Source organism: Hemitrygon akajei, chromosome 22 (assembly GCF_048418815.1).
Source record: "Hemitrygon akajei chromosome 22, sHemAka1.3, whole genome shotgun sequence".
NCBI classification, from domain to species: domain Eukaryota; kingdom Metazoa; phylum Chordata; class Chondrichthyes; order Myliobatiformes; family Dasyatidae; genus Hemitrygon; species Hemitrygon akajei.
The window spans coordinates 15,308,126-15,329,579 of record NC_133145.1 but is presented as its reverse complement, the minus strand read 5'-3'; the positions used below and the strand labels follow the sequence as shown (position 1 = coordinate 15,329,579).

At 45.7% G+C, this 21,454-nt stretch overlaps 1 protein-coding gene across 5 annotated transcripts in view; it reads left to right on the top strand.

Annotated features, from left to right (window-relative positions):
• The window catches only part of LOC140714992 (caskin-2-like), a 287,748-nt gene that overhangs the window by 229,255 nt on the left and 37,039 nt on the right, over positions 1-21,454 (top strand). For all 5 annotated transcript variants that reach the window (XM_073026734.1, XM_073026735.1, XM_073026736.1 and 2 more), the window contains 5 exons: positions 1,299-1,407; positions 2,587-2,681; positions 3,613-3,730; positions 9,046-9,255; positions 18,235-18,353. In XM_073026734.1, the coding sequence (XP_072882835.1) occupies positions 1,299-1,407; positions 2,587-2,681; positions 3,613-3,730; positions 9,046-9,255; positions 18,235-18,353 (651 nt within the window). The remainder of the gene's footprint in view (positions 1-1,298; positions 1,408-2,586; positions 2,682-3,612; positions 3,731-9,045; positions 9,256-18,234; positions 18,354-21,454) is intronic.

Genomic DNA, 21,454 nt, shown 5'->3' with positions numbered 1-21,454 from the left:
GAACTGGATCATCCAGGTGTTACGAACCCCGTAACTGGGTCACTTACCAGCAAAGATAGAGAGGTCCGTTGAAGTCTGATGGTACTATTTTTAACAGTATTTATTGATAAAAATACACAAAAATAATATCAATGCAAACATACAGATAATATACGTCGTCAATACTAAATCTAAAAGTGCGGGTATAATAATAATCAATAAGAAATAAGCTCTATCGTTGTCTAGGGGATAATGTATTGTCCGATGTAAATGTAAAAGTCACTCAGTTCATTCAGTTCATACAGGCTTCAGCCTTTGGGGACCGCTGGGTTTTCAATTGTTGGAGAGAGAGAGAGAGATTTTGAGAACAGAAACTTGCCGGCTTTCCTTTATCCGATCTTGATCCGTATTCGTCCTTTAGCGAGGCCGTTCCGTGGAGGACTTGTCATCCGGGCAAGGATGGACACAAACACAAGCCTCCACCGGTCTCATACGTTTCTCCTGGTGTGTCTAAAGGGGTTGTTCCCCAGACCCTCTTTTATCCTTACTCACGGGGTCTCAGATGTCAATCAGGTTGGGATGATGCAATCCCTCAACCAGCCCACTCTGGTCATCCCCTGAGGGCTTCAATGAATAGTACAGTACTCAATACACAATTCCGTCTCCAAGAGCCGTTATCAATGGTTCCGCCTTGCTGAGGCCAGGATACATTCCAAACCCTGTGTATTCTGGACGTCTCTCTCATTTCCTGGGTCCCAGACCCGAATTAATAGCAATCTTGCGATTCTTGAAAAGGAGGGGGCTACTTTGTACCCTTCGGCCCCTCAGAGTTGTGGCACATTCGTAACACGGGAAAACCATGCAGTCACAGGAAGATCTTGCAAGCTCCACACAGACAGCATCAAAGGTTGGGATTGAACCCTGGTCTCTGGTGTCAGGAGGCAGCAGCTGTGTTAGCTGTGCCACTGGACCCACAGCCTTTCTGTGGTGAAGGTTGAGGGGGTGGACAGCTCAGCCAGCAACTGCACACGAGGAGGGAATCAGTGAAGCACCAGGGCCTTGTTCACCAACTGCTGGCCTGTAGTGTGTGTCACTGACAAATGAACAATTGGCAGCGGCACAGTCCTTGCCACCATTTCATGTCCTTTGCTTCCATTTGGGTCCCTGCATGGAAAGCAGAGAAATGAATGCCAGCGGGGTGACCAGAGGGCTTCTGTTGGTTCTGTGGTGTGGGGGGTATGGTTGAGGGGATTGGAAGGGTGGGTGTAATGATGTTGGACTCCACCTCACAGCTCTCCCACACCACTTCCTCTGTACAGGCCGGTATTGATGTCAACATCAGGAACACCTACAGCCAGACGGCCCTGGACATCGTCAACCAGTTCACCACCTCACAGGCAAGCAAGGAGATCAAGCACCTCCTGAGAGGTAAAGAGGGAGGCATTGGGGCTGTGTGGATGTGTCAGGCACACTCTCAGGGAGAAGGAAAAGGCACTGTGGGATGTTGGGATGGATCTTTGGGAGCATTGCAGCATAGTTGTGGGAATATTGGGACAGCTGCGGGAGTGTTTAGATGAATCTGTGTGTACAATGGGATGAATCTTTGGTAGTGCCTTCTGCAGTCATAGAGAAGAGGGTCTCCACAAAATTATTCGGAGTCTCCCCCAACCAGAAGTCTTGGATGAACTGTAAGATCCACAATGCACTGAGGGCCAGATTGGTGGCATTCAGGTCTGGTGAGCAAGTAAGATACAAGAAGTCCAGGTACAATCTCTGGAACGCCATCTCATGTGAAGTGACAATTTCGGACCAAACTTGAATCATTGAAGAATACTCGACATCTGTGGCAGGACTTCAAAGGGAAACCAAGCAATGTAGTTGACAACTAGGCTTTTCTCCAAGACAAGCACAAAAGCTTCTATGCTCACTTTGAAATTTAAAGTATGGAGGCACCTTCACAGAGTCCCACAGTGCCCAACTAGCCTGTGACTTTAGTCCCTGAGGCTGACGTGAGAGCATCCTTCAGGAGGGTGAACCCACGGAAAGCATCTGGCCATGCATGGTACCTGATGTGTTTCTTAGGTTTACTGTGTATACGTGCAAGAAAACGTCTCTCAACTTGGACAGCATATGGTGTCATAATATGTACCTTAATGATAAATTTATTGATTTTGAATTTTGAGCATTGAGAACGACCTGTGGGGAAGTTGGGAAGGATCTGTGGGAATATTGGGGTGGAGCTTTGGGAATATTAGGACAGAGCTTTGGGAATATTTTATGGAGTTGGAGGATATTGAGAAGGAGTTGCAGGCTATTGTGATGAAGCTCTGAACTGCTGACAGTGTATGTTGGGAGGTCCAGTGGGGAAAACATTTCTGGAACAGTGGGATGTTAGGAGTGTTGTGGGATTGAGACGTAGAAGTGGGAAATTCATCCACATTTTGTAGAAGATTATAAAGGTATCACCTGGACAAATGGATCGCAGTGCAGAGGATGACAAACACATCTCTCTAGCTGGAGAGGTCACTGCTGCCACAGATTGTCCAGAGTGCCGGGTGTTTCACACTTCCATGTCGTTTCTCACCACCTCTTTTTCTCTTCCGACAGAGGCCTCGGGAGTCCTTCAGGTCCGAGCCCTGAAGGATTGTTGGAATGTTCACGACCTCACCTCGCTCAACATCAGGGCTGGGGACATCATCACGGTGAGTAGCCCAGGGATCGGATGAACAGCAATGAGATAGTTGTGCATGTACCTGCTTGTTCAGGTAAATGGACACACCTACCATCAGTCGACTGGTGGGGAGAGCAGGGTGGCCCTGTGCAGTCTGATCCAAGCAAGGAGCAGAGGCACTGTGCAGCTACCCCTCAAGTCACCTGCATGTCTTACACAGATAGCATGCCCGCTGTCTGCATTATAATTCAGAACAATACCCTTGTGTATATTACAGAGAATGAAAGGATTCTCAGTATGGAGTACCAGGAATAGCATGCTCCCTGTCTATATTACAGGGAATTTTGAACTACCTGTGCGTGTTAAGGTTAACAATTGCTCTTCTGTGTAATTCAGTGAACCGTAGTCCCTTTTCTATACTACAAGCAGTAACAGGTTCCCTGTCTCAACTGCAGGCAATAGCAGGCTCAATGTCAAATAGTACAGGTAATAGCATGCTCCCTGTCTATACTACTGGCAATGACACACTCCCTGTCTCATACAGGCAATTACAGGTTCGCTGTGTGTACTAAAGGCAAAAACAGACTCCTTGTCGCTACTACAGACTATAAAAGGTCCCCTATCGATACAGGCAAAAGCAGGTTCCCTGCGTGTATGACAAGCAATAGCAGACTCACTGTGTATACTCCAGTATTTAGCATCCTTTGGTACACAATAGCTGATATGAAAGCCACGTGTTAATTTGGAGCAAACCGCTATCTCCACTGAGGGATGAACAGGAACTTCTCCTGTACCTTGGGCAGTACCTGGGTACAGGCAATCTGTGATGAGACATTTCCTGTACTGTGGCCATGCACTTACTCAATTCAGACTTTGTTGTACAGTCAAGGCAAGCTTAATGCCCTGATATAGTTGGCCACTTGTGGTTGGTGACATGGTCTGTTGTTCTCTCTCTGTGGTAGGTTCTGGAGCAGCATGCTGATGGGCGCTGGAAGGGCCACATACATGACAGCCAGAAAGGAACAGACCGCGTGGGCTACTTCCCCCCATCTATTGTCGAGGTGATCAGCAGGCGATCAGGTCAGTGCTCTTGGAAAACTTCGTCTCACTTCCCCCATTTACCCTGGATTTCAGGATTTAATTGATGCTCTGTTCAAGGCAAATAGACGTTAGCTTGGTTTGGAGCCTGAGGGATCGAAGCTGATGGAAGAAGGGCCACCAGATAACAGTGCAAATGCTTGATACTGAATCCATCTCTTGGTACTTAGGTCTCCAGGGATATAAAGTGGAGAAAAGAGTTTCTATAATGAGGTTGTCACTTGGGTGTTTTGTGTTAGGCTATGGAACTGTATTGCTGTGCTCCACATCTGGTAGGTTAATTGGTTGCCATAAATGTTCCCTGGTATCAAGGTCAGTGATGGAGACGGGTGGGGATTTGATGAGACAGTGGTGAAATATAAATTTGCAATTATTGTGGGATTAGTGTAAATTGGGGGGGGGTTAGACTTGATGGGTTGAAGGGCCTGTTTCTATCTCTCGACTCTGCAATCTGTTCATTGCAGTCCCTTTTTAAATGTCTTTTTTCTGCAAAGGTGTAAAGATTATATGTTCCTCGAGTTTGTGATCCTTCCCTTGATGGGTTGCAAAATCTCCAGAGTTGCCTATCCCTGTGTATTCCTATTTTTCTTCGTCACATTGAAGCAGGCTGCTCGGACCACCAAACCCTATGTTGGTCTACAGCATGGTCTCATTCCCTACTAATTGCCCTTGTAATCCATCCTTCCCACATTCCCATCAATTTTAGCACTCAACTACAGTGAGAGGCAATCTCCGGTGACCAGCATGTCTTTGGGATGTGGGAGGAAGATGTAAGCACTCGGAGGAAACCCCACTGTCACAGGGAGAACATTCAGGCTTTGCGAGGTCAAGATTTAACCTGGGTAGTGGCGTTGGATAGCAACTTATCTACCAGCAGCACCACTCCAGGGAGTTTGCTCCCTGGATTTGGCCAACTGGTAGGAGTTAACGTGGCTCCCAAGAGCTTGCAATCTTAGTAAGCTAGTAGGGTCTGCTTGTCACTCAGCCTGCCTCAGGATTCCTAATTCGATGAAAGATATGGCCTCTGATGTGGTGTAGTCAGAGGGCAGGGGAACTAAAAGAAATTTTCAGAAATTGAATGGGATAAAGACTACTCAGACCCATCTCCTGCACATGGCTGCTGTCAAAACCATATAGGGTCTGGTTTGGTTTTCTGACCCCAAGTATGGCTCCAGTTTCATATCCAATTAAAGTTCTACAAATATTGATTAGACCACACTTAGATTGTTGTGTACAGTTCTGGGCATCACACTTCAGGAAAGATGTGGTAGTAATAGGTAGAGTGTAGAAGAGATGTTAAAAGGAGAGATTGGATAGGGTGGGTTTAGAATCAGAATCAGGTTTATCATCACTGACATATGTCATGAATTATATTGTTCTTTTGGCAGCAGTACAATGCAACATATAAATAATGTCACTAGATATGTAGTGTGAAAGAGGAATAGCGAGATGGTGTTCTGGACCATTTAGAAATCTGATAGTGGAGGGGAAGAAGCTGTAATTAAAACTAGCACAGCTCCCAATGACCCAGTGATTTCAGTCTCTGAGGTCAACATGAGAGCATCCTTCAGGAGGATGAACCCATGGAAAGCAGTTTAGTACCTGCTTGACTAGTAAAGACCTGTGCTGATCGTATGGCTGGAGTGTTCACCGGTATCTTTAACCTCTTGCTACAGCAGTCTGAAATATCCACCTGCTTCAAGCAGGCTTCAGTTATATCAATGCCTGAGAAAAACGTGGTAAACTGCCTTAATGATTATTATCCAGTAGCACTTACATCCACTGTGATGAAGTGCTTCGAGAGGTTGGTGATGAAACATATCAACTCCTGCCTGAGAAGTGACTTGGATCCTCTCCAATTTGCCTACGGTCACAACAGGTCCACAGGAGATGCTGTGTCATTGGCTCTTCACTCAACCCTGGAACATCTGGACATCAAAGGTGCATACATCAGGATGCTCTTTACCAACTACAGGTCGGCATTCAGTGCCAACTTCAAGAACTTGGCCTCAATACCTCTTTGTTCAGGTTGATCCTCGATTTCCTCACTTACAGACCAGTCAGTTCAGATTGGCAAATATATCTCCTCCACAATCTCCATCAGTATAGGTGCATCACAAGGCTTTGTGCTTAGCCCTCTGCTCTACTTACTCTATACTTATGGCTGTGCTACTGGGCTACCCAGGTACTCAGTGTTACCTGGTTGACATCATTGTTACCGGTATGGATGACAAGGAACATCTCCAAAATCTCAAGACCTTATTAAAAAGATTAGAAGATTATGGGCTCAGAGCATAATGCAACAAGTGTGAATTCTTTAAATCAAACATCTCTTACTGTGATTGCACCATTGACGCACAAGTATTACACAAATATGATGTGAAAATTCAAGCAATGGTGGAGCTCCAGGACCAAAAGCCATGTCACAGTTGCAGTTTTTAGGATTTGTCAATTACTGTAACAGTTTCCTGCCAAACCTAGCTACTGTGCTCCACCTCTTGAACTCATTACTATGGACTGGGAAGAAATGACAGTGGACAAAGCAGTGTGAGGTGACTTTCCCAAAGGTAAAGAAAATGATGGTGACATCAGACACTGTACTTACATATTATGATCCACATCATCCAGTAAGACTTGTTTGTGATACCTCACCTTATGGTAGAGGTGCAGTCATGTTGCATGTTGTGAGTGATGGAAGTGAATGTCCCATAGGCTTTGCTCCCTTACTGCTGCAGAGACAAGTTATGCACAGAATGACAGAGAGGCCTCAAGTTTGGTTTGGGGTATAAAATTAATTTACCCTCATTACTGACCTTCAATCCACAGAAGGGTGCTCCACTAACAGCAGCAGCACAATGCAGAGGTGGGCTCTGTTTCTTGGAGGATGCACGTTACAGGATCAAATTCAAGAGGACAACTAATCATGAAAATACTGAGGGATTGTCCCGTTTACCCCTGGAAAACTTACAAAGGAGGGTGGTACTCTTGATGTTTCCTCCTCAAAGTAAATAAAAATCATCCCTGTTATGCTAGAGATGATCCAAAGAGAAACCAGAAAAGACCCCACACTGTCTCAGGTCTACATGGCAACCTGAAATGGCTGGAACGTGCAGCAGTATGTGAGATTCATCTGTAAAATGTGAGATTCACCTGTAGATTTTGTTCATACCTCCGTAAGTTATCATGTGCTATGTGTACTCTTGTGCTTTATATCCAGGTTTAGAGAAATATTGTCTCATTTCTATATATATTATATAGTTATATACATGTATGTAGTTAAATGACAATGAACTTGTCCTTGATTGAGGTTGTCTTGCATGGGGATTGAGGATTGTTGTTCCATCCAAGCTGAGAGGTAATATTGGAGGAGCTTTTTGCCAGTTGTCTAGGTATGGTCAAAATGTAAGTGTTGGCTCGAAGCTTTGTCTGGTGGCCTGGGGCTAGATCAGCAGATCGAGCAGCTGGCTGTGCACTGTCCAGAGCTGTAAGAACCACTTCCTACAGTCTCAGTCTATCTCTACAAGCACCACGGAGGAGGTCCCAGACCCTGAGATTGTTTCACAGCTGCCTAGCAGAGTGACCCTCTGGTCAGGAACAATGTTATCCCACAAGAGTAAGAAATCTTCCATAGTAATTAAATCTTTAGGCCTGAACGGGATAATTTAAAATTTACTATACAGTGGATGTCTAGATATTAGTCTACTGTACATAAAAGTTGAGATGCTTTCTATATTGAGTTGGAGTTTATTGCTAAGCAGGGAGGAGTGCTGTGCATTTAATATTTCAGTAATATTTGAGTAACATTATAAATAAATTGTTTGATAAAACATTCTTTATTATTTACATAATTCCTTATGGGTTACATGTAAAAGTGCATGAATGATATACGTCATCACACCACCACATCATAAGTGCATAAAAACCAAACAAAGGCACGCATTCCCAATTCCATGTTTTTGCTTTCAATTAGCTTTTTATGTTTTGGAGTTACATAACAGATACAGCCCAGTCCATCACGTGTAAAGCCCTCCCCGCCATTGAGCACATCTCTACAGAGAGCTGTTGTTTGAAAGCAGTGCCCATGATCAGGGACCCCCAATACCCAGGCCATGTACTGTTGTCACTGCTGCCATCAGGAAGAAGGTACAAGAGCCTCAGGACCCACACCACCAGGTTCAGGAACAGTTACTACCCCTGAACCATCAGGCTCCTGAGCTGGGGTGGATAACTTCACTTGCCCCGTCATTGAACTGTTCCCACAACCTATGTACTCACTTTCAAGGAATTTTCATCTCATGTTCTTGATATTTATTGTTTATGTATTTATTCTTAGTATTTCTTTTTTCTTTTGTATTTGCACAGTTTGTTGTCTTTTGCACGTTGGTTGTTTGGCCGGTCTTTCATTGATTCTATTGTTTTCCTTGTATTTACTATGAATGCCCACAGGAAAATGAATCTCAGGGTAGTATGTGGTGCCATATACTGTATGTACTTTGATAATAAGTTACTTACTTTTAACTTTGAGTGTTCATCTTCAGGATTCCCACTGGAATGTAAGAGGTTGAGGGTTGATCTTATAGAGGTTTATAAAATTAAAGGAGACGTAGATAGTGTACAAAGTCAGAATCCCTTTCCCAAGTCATGGGAGTCGAATTAGAGAGGACAGTTTTTAGATAGGGGGAATCTTAAGGGAGATCTAAGGAGAAAGTTTTTCACATCATAGATGGGAGCATTTTCCTGGAATGAACTGCCAGAGGAGGTGGCAGAGGCAGATAGAGTTACAACAATTAAATGAGGTTTGGACGGGAAAGGAGTAGAGGGATAGAGGCTGAATGTGGACAACTGAGTTAGTTAGGCATTGCAGTCGTCGTGGACTGTAAGGGTCAGTCGCTATGTTGCGCCATTCTTTGCCCTTCCCTTCAATATGTGGCAATGTCACTTTTGATTTGATGCTGTCTGTCTTCAACTAGTCTGAGGATAAAGGATCACTGTCAGATGAACAGTTCACTCCCTAACAGGGAGCACAAATTGACTCAGTTCATTATTGAGGGTTTGAGGAAGGGAGGGAGGCAAGGGGAAAGTAGAGAGAATAAAATGGGTTGGGGTAGGCCCAGTGTGAATAGTTTGGCATGGGTCAAAATGCCCATTTCTTGCTAGCTCTCACACAACTTGAATGCTCCAGTGAGGGATGCCCAGTCCCTGATAGGATTATCTCCTACGAGTAGAGGGTTGTCCTATTGGAACTGTGGAGCACAGCTCATCTGTCTGAACCCCCATTGTGTCTTCCTTGTCTCCAGGCACATTGACTCGCCACGCCTCAGTACCGCCTCATCTGCGCCAGGCGTTCCCGAAGGCACAGCAGAACAGCTCGGTCAACTTACCGATGGATGAGAAACAGCCATTCTATCAGCAGATATACTCACAGACGCTGCCCGCCCACCGCACCTTCAACTACCAGGGCTTCAGCCGAACCAACCATAATAAAGAGAGCACGAAGCCAACTGAAGGTAATGTTGTCCACTGAGATGGTGGGGCTTCATGTTCCCAAATAGCTCTCCAAAAGATATGGGAATGGAAACAGCCCACCAAGCCTGTTCAGCTGTTCAGTGGGTGACTGCTGAACTGAATTCTTTTCATCTGGATTAATGCTCTTGCCTAACTGCTGATAATTATCAGTTCTCAATTGGCTCCAACACCCTCTTGCAAACAAAGTTTTGGATTTTTAACCTTTCCCACTTTGAGGAAGTGCTTCCTGTTAGTACTGTTCTATGGCCTGGACCTATTTTAAAGCCATCTCTCTCTATCCTGTAACTCTGCTCCAGAACACATAATGTATCTCTCTACTGCTGCACTACCTATTCTGGATGCAAGTTCTAACCATAAAACATAGAGCAACTGTACAACACAGTACAGGCCCTTCGCCCCTCAATGTTGTGCTGACCTCTTAACCTACCCCAAGATTTAGCTAATGCCTCCCTCCATTTTCTTTATCCATTTGCCCATTTAGGACTCTCTTAACGATCCCTAATGTATCAGCCTCTACCACCACCCCAGCAGCATGTTCCTCACATCCACCACTTCCTGTGTTAAAAAATCTACCTATACTTTCTTCCAATCACCTTAAAACTATGCCCCCTTATATCAGGTGTTTCTGCCCTGGAAGAAAAACTGCTGGCTGTCCACTCATCAGTGGAAGTGCTGGCTGTCCACTCTATCAATGGAAGTGCTGGCTGTCCACTCATCAATGGAAGTGCTGGCTGTCCACTCTATCAATGGAAGTGCTGGCTGTCCACTCATCAATGGAAGTGCTGGCTGTCCACTCATCAGTGGAGGTGCTGGCTGTCCACTCTATCAATGGAAGTGCTGGCTGTCCACTCTATCAATGGAAGTGCTGGCTGTCCACTCATCAATGGAAGTGCTGGCTGTCCACTCATCAGTGGAGGTGCTGGCTGTCCACTCTATCAATGGAAGTGCTGGCTGTCCACTCTATCAATGGAAGTGCTGGCTGTCCACTCATCAGTGGAGGTGCTGGCTGTCCACTCTATCAATGGAAGTGCTGGCTGTCCACTCATCAGTGGAAGTGCTGGCTGTCCACTCTATCAATGGAAGTGCTGGCTGTCCACTCATCAGTGGAGGTGCTGGCTGTCCACTCTATCAGTGGAAGTGCTGGCTGTCCACTCTATCAGTGGAAGTGCTGGCTGTCCACTCTATCAATGGAAGTGCTGGCTGTCCACTCTATCAATGGAAGTGCTGGCTGTCCACTCTATCAATGGAAGTGCTGGCTGTCCACTCTATCAATGGAAGTGCTGGCTGTCCACTCTATCAATGGAAGTGCTGGCTGTCCAATCTATCAATGCCTCTTATGTACTTCAGTCAAGCTACCTCTCTTCCTCCTTTGCTCCAAAGAGGAAAGGCCTAGTTTGCTCACCCTTTCCTCAAGAGACATGAGGTTAGCATTCAGTTAAATCTCCTTCGTGTCTTCTATAAAACTTCCATGTGCTTCCTATCATGTGACAACTAGAGCTAAACAAAGTACTCCAGTTGTAGTCTAGCCAGAGTTTTATAGAGCTTCATCATTACCTCACGGTTCCTGAACCCAGTCCATAAGACCATAAGCTGTAAGTGCAGAAGTAGGCCATTTGGCCCATCGACTCTGCTCCACCATTCAATCATGGGCTGATCCAATTCTTCCAGTCATCCCCACTCCCCTGCCTTCTCCTCATACCCTCTGATGCCCTGGCTAATCAAGAGCCTATCTATCTCTGTGTTAATTGCACCCAATGACTTGGCCTCCACAGCTGCTCGTGGCAACAAATTCCACAGATTTACCAACCTCTGACTAAAGTAATTTCTTTGCATCTCTGTTCTGTATGGACATCCTTCAATACTGAAGTTGTGCCCTCTTGTCCTAAACTCCCCTTACCATGGCTGTCCTCCGACTATATTAGTATGCTGCTAATACTTTCTTGACCACCCTGTCAACTTTGAGCTGCAACTTTGAGGGATCTATGAATTTGGCCACCATGAGGCCACTCTGTTCCTCCACACTGTTAGAATAGCACAAAAGAACTTTGCTTCCCAGGTCACCTACTCCCCCTCTCGCCCTTCACCATCTCATTAATTAGAACAACTCACACATCACAGAAAGACAGCAGCAACACTTGGAAAATCCTTCCATACAGAGATGTTTTTCCTAGTCGGTGTGGTGTTAGTTGATAGGGTGGTTGATCTAGGGACAACTAAATGGGCTTGAGAAGGGGAATGTTGTATTTGCTTGGTGTCCGCTGCTGCCTGAGGTTTTGGGTTTGGGATTGCAGGGCCATTGAGAGGACAGGAGCAACTAGTAGCCCTGAAAGGTTTTCAAGAGAGAAGAGATAATGAAAAAATTGGTTTGAGGTGCAGGGCATTTTCTCTTTGTGATCCTCGTGTTCTGTTGGTTGTTTCTATTACTGCAGAGTGTTCTATTTTTGTGTATGATAGGCAGCTCCCAATCAGAGAACTGAAAAGGAACCAAACTTAGCCCTGGTTGCCTTTTCCACAGAGAACAGCAGTAGGTTCTGATTGGGCAGGGTCAGGTCTGCTTCATGTGACTGATCAGGTTCTGATTGGGCAGTGTCAGGTCTGCTTCACGTGACTGATCAGGTTCTGATTGGGCAGGGTCAGGTCTGCTTCACGTGACTGATCAGGTTCTGATTGGGCAGTGTCAGGTCTGCTTCACGTGACTGATCAGGTTCTGATTGGGCAGTGTCAGGTCTGCTTCACGTGACTGATCAGGTTCTGATTGGGCAGTGTCAGGTCTGCTTCACGTGACTGATCAGGTTCTGATTGGGCAGTGTCAGGTCTGCTTCACTTGACTGATCAGGTTCTGATTGGGCAGGGTCAGGTCTGCTTCACGTGACTGATCAGGTTCTGATTGGGCAGTGTCAGGTCTGCTTCACGTGACTGATCAGGTTCTGATTGGGCAGTGTCAGGTCTGCTTCACGTGACTGATCAGGTTCTGATTAGGCAGTGTCAGGTCTGCTTCACGTGACTGATCAGGTTCTGATTGGGCAGTGTCAGGTCTGCTTCACGTGACTGATCAGGTTCTGATTGGGCAGGGTCAGGTCTGCTTCACGTGACTGATCAGGATCTGATTGGGCAGTGTCAGGTCTGCTTCACGTGACTGATCAGGTTCTGATTGGGCAGGGTCAGGTCTGCTTCACGTGACTGATCAGGTTCTGATTGGGCAGGGTCAGGTCTGCTTCACGTGACTGATCAGGTTCTGATTGGGCAGTGTCAGGTCTGCTTCACGTGACTGATCAGGTTCTGATTGGGCAGGGTCAGGTCTGCTTCACGTGACTGATCAGGTTCTGATTGGGCAGGGTCAGGTCTGCTTCACGTGACTGATCAGGTTCTGATTGGGCAGTGTCAGGTCTGCTTCACGTGACTGATCAGGTTCTGATTGGGCAGTGTCAGGTCTGCTTCACGTGACTGATCAGGTTCTGATTGGGCAGTGTCAGGTCTGCTTCACGTGACTGATCAGGTTCTGATTGGGCAGGGTCAGGTCTGCTTCACGTGACTGATCAGGATCTGATTGGGCAGTGTCAGGTCTGCTTCACGTGACTGATCAGGTTCTGATTGGGCAGTGTCAGGTCTGCTTCACGTGACTGATCAGGTTCTGATTGGGCAGTGTCAGGTCTGCTTCACGTGACTGATCAGGTTCTGATTGGGCAGTGTCAGGTCTGCTTCACGTGACTGATCAGGTACTGATTGGGCAGTGTCAGGGCTGCTTCATGTGACTGATCTTTATTTCACTTGTTCATCTTTTGAGATCTGGGCATCACTGGCCAGATGCAAGGTCTTGCCCCCAAAGGCTGACAATTCCTTTCCCTTCACAAATGCTGCTTGACCTGCTAAGTTCCTCTTGCAGATTGCTTTTTTTTGCTCAGGATTTGTTGCCCATCCCTTAAGAAAGTGGCAGAGAGCTGGCTTGAGCCAGTTCATGCCGCCTGCTTCTGCTAGTGTTCCCACGCTGCCACTGGGCAGGGGTTCCTTGATACGAGCCAGCGATGTTGAAGGTCTGGAGATGTATTTCTAAGTCAGAGTGGTTGTAATCTGGGAGGAGGTGATGGTGGTGTTCCCTTGCCCCTGCTCCCCTTCTCCTGGCTGGTGGAGGTCAAAGGTTTGGGATGTACTGTCACAGCATCCTGAGGTGATGGTGAAGAGATTGAATGGTGTGGGCTGCTTTATCCTGGGTGGTATCGGGATACTAAAAACAGAAAGACCCTCTTGCAGGATATGGAGCAGGCGAGAGGAGTTGAGCTGGAAGTCAGGAGCAGATGGCAGTGACTTGGCCGCCACTATTTACCCACCAACTGGAGACTGTAGTGGTTAAGAGTTGAAATACTCTACCTGATGACATCTCCTGGCCAAAGGCTATGGTTACCTCTTCAGGTGACTGAAGAGAGCGCCTCGGTGTATGAAGCAAGCAATCATCTGTGTAGCTGACACAAACTAATCTTTGCACTGTATCTTGGTAAATGTGACAATAATAGCAAGCCAATCCAACAAAGGCATTGAGCCTTTACAAAGGGGGTGTAGCGACCAGCTTCTGGCCTCCTTCCGTCATTGTGTTTCTGTAGCTCAGTTTCTGCTCACCTACAGGAGGTGAGTGTTGAGATCCCAGGAGGTCGATACTGTGGGACAGGGCCTTCTGGGTGGTTGTTCTAATTTGGAGAGAGAGTCTCATTTCTCAATGATGCACATACATCTCCTGGATGGTATTGTGATACGTTATTAGAATTGGAATTGGTTTATTATCATCACATCTGCCGAGATACAGTAAGGTGTGTCTTACATACAGATCAAATCATGGCTTGGAGGTAGAACAATAACAGAATGCAGAATAAAGTGTAACAGCTAATGAGAAAATGTAGTGCAGGTAGACAATAAGGTATACACTTTATTAGATACACCTGTACACTTGCTCACTAATGCAAATATATAATCAGCCAAACATGTGGCAGCCACTTTATACATAAAGGAATACTGTCATGGTCAAGTTGTTGTTCAAACCAAGTGTCAGAATGGGAAGGAATGTGATCTAAGTGACTTTGACCGTAGAATGCTTGTTGGTGCTAGACAGCATGGCTTGAGTATCTCAAGCTGCTGATCTCCTGGGATTTTCACGCACAACAGAGTTTACAGAGAATGTAGAGTGAAAAACAAAAAGCAACCAGTGAGTGGCAGTTCTGTGGCCAAAAACACCTTGTTAAGGAAAGGACAGAGGAGAATGGCCAGACTGGTTTAAACTGACAGTAACTCAAATAACCACATCTTGTAACAGTGGTGTGCAGAAGAGCTACTGAGCCTTGAAGTGAATGGGCTACAACAGCAGAAAACCACGGGCATTCACTCAGTTGGAACAGATTGGGGAGCATGCCTTATGAGAATAGGTTGAGTGAACTCAGCTTTTTCTCCTTGGAGCAACGGAGGATGAGAGGTGACCTGATAGAGGTGTTTAAGATAATGACAGGCATTGATTGTGTGGATAGTCAGAGGTTTTTCCCCAGGGCTGAAATGGCTAGCACAAGAGGGCATAGTTTTAAGGTGCTTATAAGTAGGTACAGAGGAGATGTCACCTCTCTGTTTTTTAAGCAGAGAGGTGAGTGCATGGAATGGGCTGTTGGTGACGGTGGTGGAATCGGAAATGATAGGGTCTTTTAAGAGACTCCTGGATGGCTACTTGTAGCTTAGAAAAATAGAGGGCTATGGGTAAAGCCTCAGTAGTTCTAAGGTAGGGACATGTTTGTGGGCCAAAGGACCTGTATTGTGCTGTAGGTTTTCAATGTTTCTAGAAGGTACTAATAACGTGGCCACTGAGTGTAAGATCATAACGAAGTAGGTAGTGAAGTCAAGAGTCCATCTTTTCATACCAGGGAACCAGTATGACCGCTGAGTAGAAGCTGTTCTTTTTAAAAAAAAAATTTCCCCAAACCCTTGAGTCAGTGTTAAAATTATGTGAACCATAGGTTACAAAACATAAAATTACCCATAAAATAAAAACAAACATGGCAGAAATAAACATCAATGTAATAACCAAGTGTGACTATTAGACCTCTAATAACAGAAAAGACTACCATTCAGCAATATGCTTCACCACTACATTCAGCACTATTTCCCCCCCCCCCCCAGGAAACCTAAATATTTGCCCCATTTTTGTGTATAGATGTCCAATCTATCAAACTGTTTGTAAGACATGCGTTCAAAAGCTGCCACTTTGGCTGTTTCTGTGACCCACTCCTGAAACGATGGTTCCCCCCCAAGTTCCTCCAACCTCTAAGTATAATTTGGCTTCCTACCATTATTCTGTCTGGATCCAATTTTGAGAGTGTTTATCCCCAAGTAACCCAAGTGTGTTTCCCAAGATAAAAAGTCTGGGGCAGAAAGGGAGTTGAATACCTGAAACTTCACCAATATACTTATGTATAATAATCCAAAATTCTTGAATTCTGGGACACGACCAGAGAGCATGTACTAAGTCCCCTTTATCCGCCTCACAGCACCAGCATTCAGGGGTGTTTTTCAACCCTAATCTATGTAACCTTGCTGGAGTCCAATAGAAACTGTGTCGGATCTTAAACTGAATAATTTCTCTGAATAATGTCTCTTGACATTGTTTTGACATTTTTGCAGATTTTGTCCCACTCTTTTGTCTCAAAAGTTACGCTCAAGTCTTTTTCCCATGCTCTTTTAAGACCCAACAGAATTTTGTCCCCGGAGATTTGTGTTAAAGCTGAATTTGTGTTAAAATTGAAGCTTCGTGACCTTTACCATATGCAGCCAGTACAGTGGACCACATCGTAGCAGCTGTGGGGGTTGTTGCTGTGTATAACCAAAAGTTGTGTGTAGCAAATGACGCAGTTGAAGATAGCTCCAAAATTGTGACCTAGAAATATCATACTGTTGGGTTAATTGATTAAAAGATTTTAAACTATGACCATTATAAAGGTCTCCCAATTTAATTATGCCTTTCCTTTGCCATTCCCTCCAGAAGAAAGGGGACTTATCAATACACAAACACGAAGAAATCTGCAGATGCTGGAAATTCAAGCAACAACACACACAAAATGCTGGTGGAACGCAGCAGGCCAGGCAGCATCCATAGGGAGAAGCGCTGTCGACGTTTCGGGCCGAGAACCTTCATCACCCTGTAGATGCTGCCTGGCCTGCTGTGTTCCACCAGCATTTTGTGTGTGTTGTTGTTATCAATACACAACTTCGGATTCATCCAGATACTCGAGGCTTCATTCAAATATGGATTAAATTTAAATAATCTGGCTATCTTATTCCAGAACAAATGCATATGCGATATAATTGGGTGGGACCTTGCCTCAGGAGGTAACTTGATAAGACAAACATTGTAATGGAGGAATGGGAAGAACAGCAGAGCACTCGATATGATACTCTCTCCCTCTCTGGAGGGAGAGACCAATGCGCTAACTGTTTAAGAGTAAAGACATAGTAATAATATATTAACTTTGGCAAACCTAAACCCCTTTCAACTGGCAATTGTAATTTGTTAAAGTTTAAACATGGATGTTTACCATTCCAAATAAAAGCCTTAGTTATTTTATCAAATTGCTTAAAATATGTTAATTGGATTTGCACTGGTAATGATTGGAACAGATAATTAATCTTTGGAATGCTATTCATCTTCAAGGCATTCACTTTTCCCCAAAATTGACAAATACAATGATGACTATCTGTCTGCATCACATGAAATTCTCTGCAATAATGAATCAAAATTTACCTTTACTATATCCTTCAGTTGAGGGGGAATTTCATACCTAAATATCATATACCCTTCTTTGGCCAGTGAAATTGGCCTGGGTAAAATCAGATGCAGGGCAATATGCAGTCAATGGTAGTGCAGTAGAAGCTGTTCTTGAGCCTGTTGGTTATGCTTTCAGGCTTTTGTTTCCTTTGCTCAGTGGACGAGGGGAGAAGAGGTAATGTCCAGAGTCACTGAGGTCTTTGATTATGTTGGCTGATTTACTGAGGCATTGAGAAGTGCCCATGGAGGGGAAGCAGGTTCCTCTGATGTGCTGAGCCATATCCACAACTCTCTATAGTTTCTTGTGGTCATGTGCAGAGCAGTTGCCAGGGGAAGCCATCATACATCCAGGTGGGATGCTTTCTATTATGATCAATAAAAACAGACATGTGTTGCAGGGTTGTGCCAAATTTCTTTAGCCTTCTGAGGAAGAAGTGAACGTGTAGACCCATTGGTAGGGAAAGGCAAGTTCCAGAATGTGAAGACATTGAACCATAGATGGATCTGGGAGTCTTCACTTCAGAGGACTTACAGTGGTGTTTTTCCAGAATTTGTGAAGACCCTTTGGGAAAGGGATAGTTAAGGCAGTGATGTACATGGTGAAAATACTTAAATGCCGGATATAGTCAATGGATAAGGAAGTGCCCAACATGGGAAATGTCCTGGGGTGGGGGGTGGCAACACAGCTTTTTGGTATAAAGTGGATGGTAGGTTAGGATTGAGAAGAAACAGTAAATGTAGTCAACAAAGAATCTGCTGATACTTCTTAGTAGGTTCCACTGTTGCTCCAGATTCCACCATCTGCAGCCCCTTGTGTCTCTGTGAAGCTGGACATACTGAGTGAAGAGGCAGAGGCAGAGGTGTGTATGGAGTGTTCCCCTGCTCAGGGTTATCGTTCTTTCTATTATTTAGTGGAAGAGTATTTGTCAGCCCACTGGGTCCTGATCTCCAGCCTGTGCTGTGAGATCCCTTGAATCCCGCTAAGAAAGGGAACAGCCTCAGCTCTGACCTCTGGTGTAAACCCCGGGGATGGGTTTTGTGCTCTCATCTATACACTGGAGATCGTGTGAGACAACTGGGAGGTGATGATTAACTTCACCTCCTGCACCAGGTTGGTGTGATAGTTGCTGGAAGTGAGAATCCTCATCAGGTGGTGCCTGTCTATTTGCAGGTGACAGGAGCAGCGTGGGCAGTGCGGGGAGTGTAGGCAGCATTCGCAGTGCTGGCAGCGGGCAGAGCACCGAGAGTGGCAATGGGCAGACTGCCAGCAATGGCCTGGACACCAGCAAGGTATGTGCGCATGATGCCCGTCACCAGTAGGAGATAGGCAGCAAGCCCACACTCCACATCGTCGAAACCGGTGTGGGAAGCAGTGAGAGGAGAAGGAGATAGGAGTGGGGACACGGTATGGTGTGGGTGCTGGCTGGGTGGGGGGGGGGGGGAGGGTTGATTTGGCATTTGCCTTGGCATGGGTGATGGGGATAGTTTACTAGGCGATTGGTTAAGTGAGGTGGGCTTGGGGGATGAGGGTGATGGTGTTTGGGGTGGGGGATAGTGGAGTGGGGTTTGGGTGTGGGGCATAGTGGAGTGGGGTTTGGGTGTGGGGCATAGTGGAGTGGGGTTTGGTAGGGGTGGGGATAGTGGACTGGGGTTTGGTGGGGGATAATGGAGTGGGGTTTGAAGGTGGGGGTGGGGATAGTGGAGCGGGGTTTGGTGGAGGTATATTGGAGTGGGGTTTGGTGGGGGTGGGGTATAGTGGAATGGGGTTTGGTGGGGGTGGGGGATAGTGGAGTGGGGGTATAGTGAAGTGGGGGTATAGTGGGGTGGGGTATAGTGGGGTGGGGTTTGGTGGGGGATAGTGGAGTGGGGTTTGGTGGGGTGAGGGATAGTGGAGTGGGGTTTGGTGGGGGTGGGGGATAGTAGAGTGGGGTTTGGTGAGGGTGGGTGAAAGTGGAGTGGGGTTTGATGGGTGGGGGATAGTGGAGTGGGGTTGGTGGGGTGGGGGTATAGTGAAGTGGGGGTATAGTGGGGTGGGGTATAGTGGACTGGGGTTTGGTGGGGTGAGGGATAGTGGAGTGGGGTTTGGTGGGGTGAGGGATAGTGGAGTGGGGTTTGGTGGGGGTGGGGGATAGTAGAGTGGGGTTTGGTGAGGGTGTCAGATAGTGGGGTTTGGTGGGGGTGGGTGAAAGTGGAGTGGGGTTTGATGGGTGGGGGATAGTGGAGTGGCTTTGGTGGGGGTGGAGAAAGTGGCATGGGGTTTGGTGTGGGTGGGGATAAGTGGGATGGCCGATGGACATGCAGATGGAATGGGCAAGGTGTCAGAGGGGATGGGTGGAAGGGTTAAGTTGATGGGTGATGGGATCTGTGGGGTGGGGTGTGGTGGGGGATGAGATACAGTTGCAAGAAAAAGTTTGTTGAACCCTTTGCAATTACCTGGTTTTCTGCATTAATTACTCATAAAATGTGTTTTGATCTTCATCTAAGTCAGAATAATAGACAATCAATCTGCCTAAACTAATAACAAACAATTGTACTTCTTATAAGAGGCATAGATAGGGTGGTAGGGCATCAATAGCAAACACCAGAGGGCATATGTACAAAATTAAGGGAGGGAAGTTTAGGGGGGACATCAGGGGTAAGTTTTTTACACAGAGGGCTGTGAGTGCCTGGAATGACTTGCCAGGGATGGTGGTGGAGCCTAAAACATAAGGGGTATTTAAGAGCCTCTTGGATGAAAGAAAAATGGAGGGTTATGGGGTAGTGTGAGTTTAGTACTTTTTTTAGGATTATATGGGTCGGCACAACATGGAGGGCTGAAGGGCCTGTACTGTGCTGTAATGTTCTATGGTTATCATCATTATTGAGTACACAATTTAAAGAATCACAGACTAGGTTCAAAAAAGTATGAGAACCTCTGGTGTATACCTTCTACAAAAGCTATTTGGAGTCAGTTGTTCCAATCAATGAGATGAGATTGGAGGTGCCCTGCCCCTTAAAAAAGACACACCAAGTCAGGTTTGCTGTTCTCAAGAAAGATTGTTTATGTGCCCCATGCCTTGATCAAAACAGCTTTCAGAGGTTCTTAGAAGCAGAATTGTAGAGATGCATGAAGATGGAAAAGGCTGCAAAAGCATTTCTAAAGACCTGAGTGTTTCATCAGTCCACGGTAAGAGAAAGTGTCTACAAATGGAGGAAACTCAGTACTGTCGCTACTTTCCCGAGGAGTGGAAGTCCTGCAAAGATCACACCAAGAGCACAACTTTCAATGCTGTAGGAGGTGGAAAAGGACCCAAGTGTAACAGCAAAAGACCTGTAGAAATCTCTAGAACTTGCTAAAGTTGCTGTTCATGTGTCCACTATAAGAAAAACACTGAACAACAATGGCATTCATGAAAGGACACCATGAAGGAGACCACTGCACGTCTCAAGTTTGCAAAAGACCTTCTGGATGTTTTATGACGCTTCTGGGACAATATTCTGTGGACGGATGAGACAGAAGCTGAACTTCTTGGCAGAAATTCACACCGCTATGGAGGAAAAAAGTCACTGCACACCAACAGCAAAACCTCGTCCCAACTGTGAAGCACAGTGGAAGGAGCATCATGGTTAGGGCTGCTTTGCTGCTTCAGGGCCTGGACAGCTTGCAATCTTTGAGGGAACAATGAATTCAAGAAGAAAATTTGTGTTTAGGAATGGCCAAGTCAGAGTCCAGACCTTAACCCAATTGAGATGCTGTAGCGTGTTCTGAAGAAATATCCCAGAAATATTGATGAACTGGAACAGTTTTGAATGGAGGAATGGCCTAAAATCCCTCTTTGCAGTTGTGCAAGTCTGATCAGCAGCTACAGGAAACGTTTGATGCAGGTTATTGCTGCTAAAGGAGGGTCTACCAGTTATTAACGAAGGTACACATACTTTTTTCCAGCCTGGGCTGTGAATGATTAAACAATGTGTTCAATAAAGTCATGAAAAGTGCAACTGTGTGTTAGGCAGACTGTATTTGTTTATTATGACTTAGATGAAGATTAGAACATTTTATGAGTAATTAATGCAGCAAAGGGTTCACAAACTCTTGCTACTGTATTTGGGATTGGTGATGGGCTGGGGAATGTGTTTTTAGGGGTGAGATACGTGGGATGTGCTTCAGTGATCGTGCAGAATTGGGTATGTGGGTTTGCTCAGGTGGTATCTCCAGACATTTTGAAGCTCCTAGAAAGGAGTTAAACCCCCTTCATCTTGTATTTAACCCTAACTATTGCCAGTCAATGTCTAGTATCTCCAGTATTCCCGGCATAACTTCAGCCTCAGTATCTCTACAGTCCACGGTCCAAACCTAGAGTGTGTTCCCCCACCCACCACCCATAGTCATTGTGCACAGCCAGTGATTACTT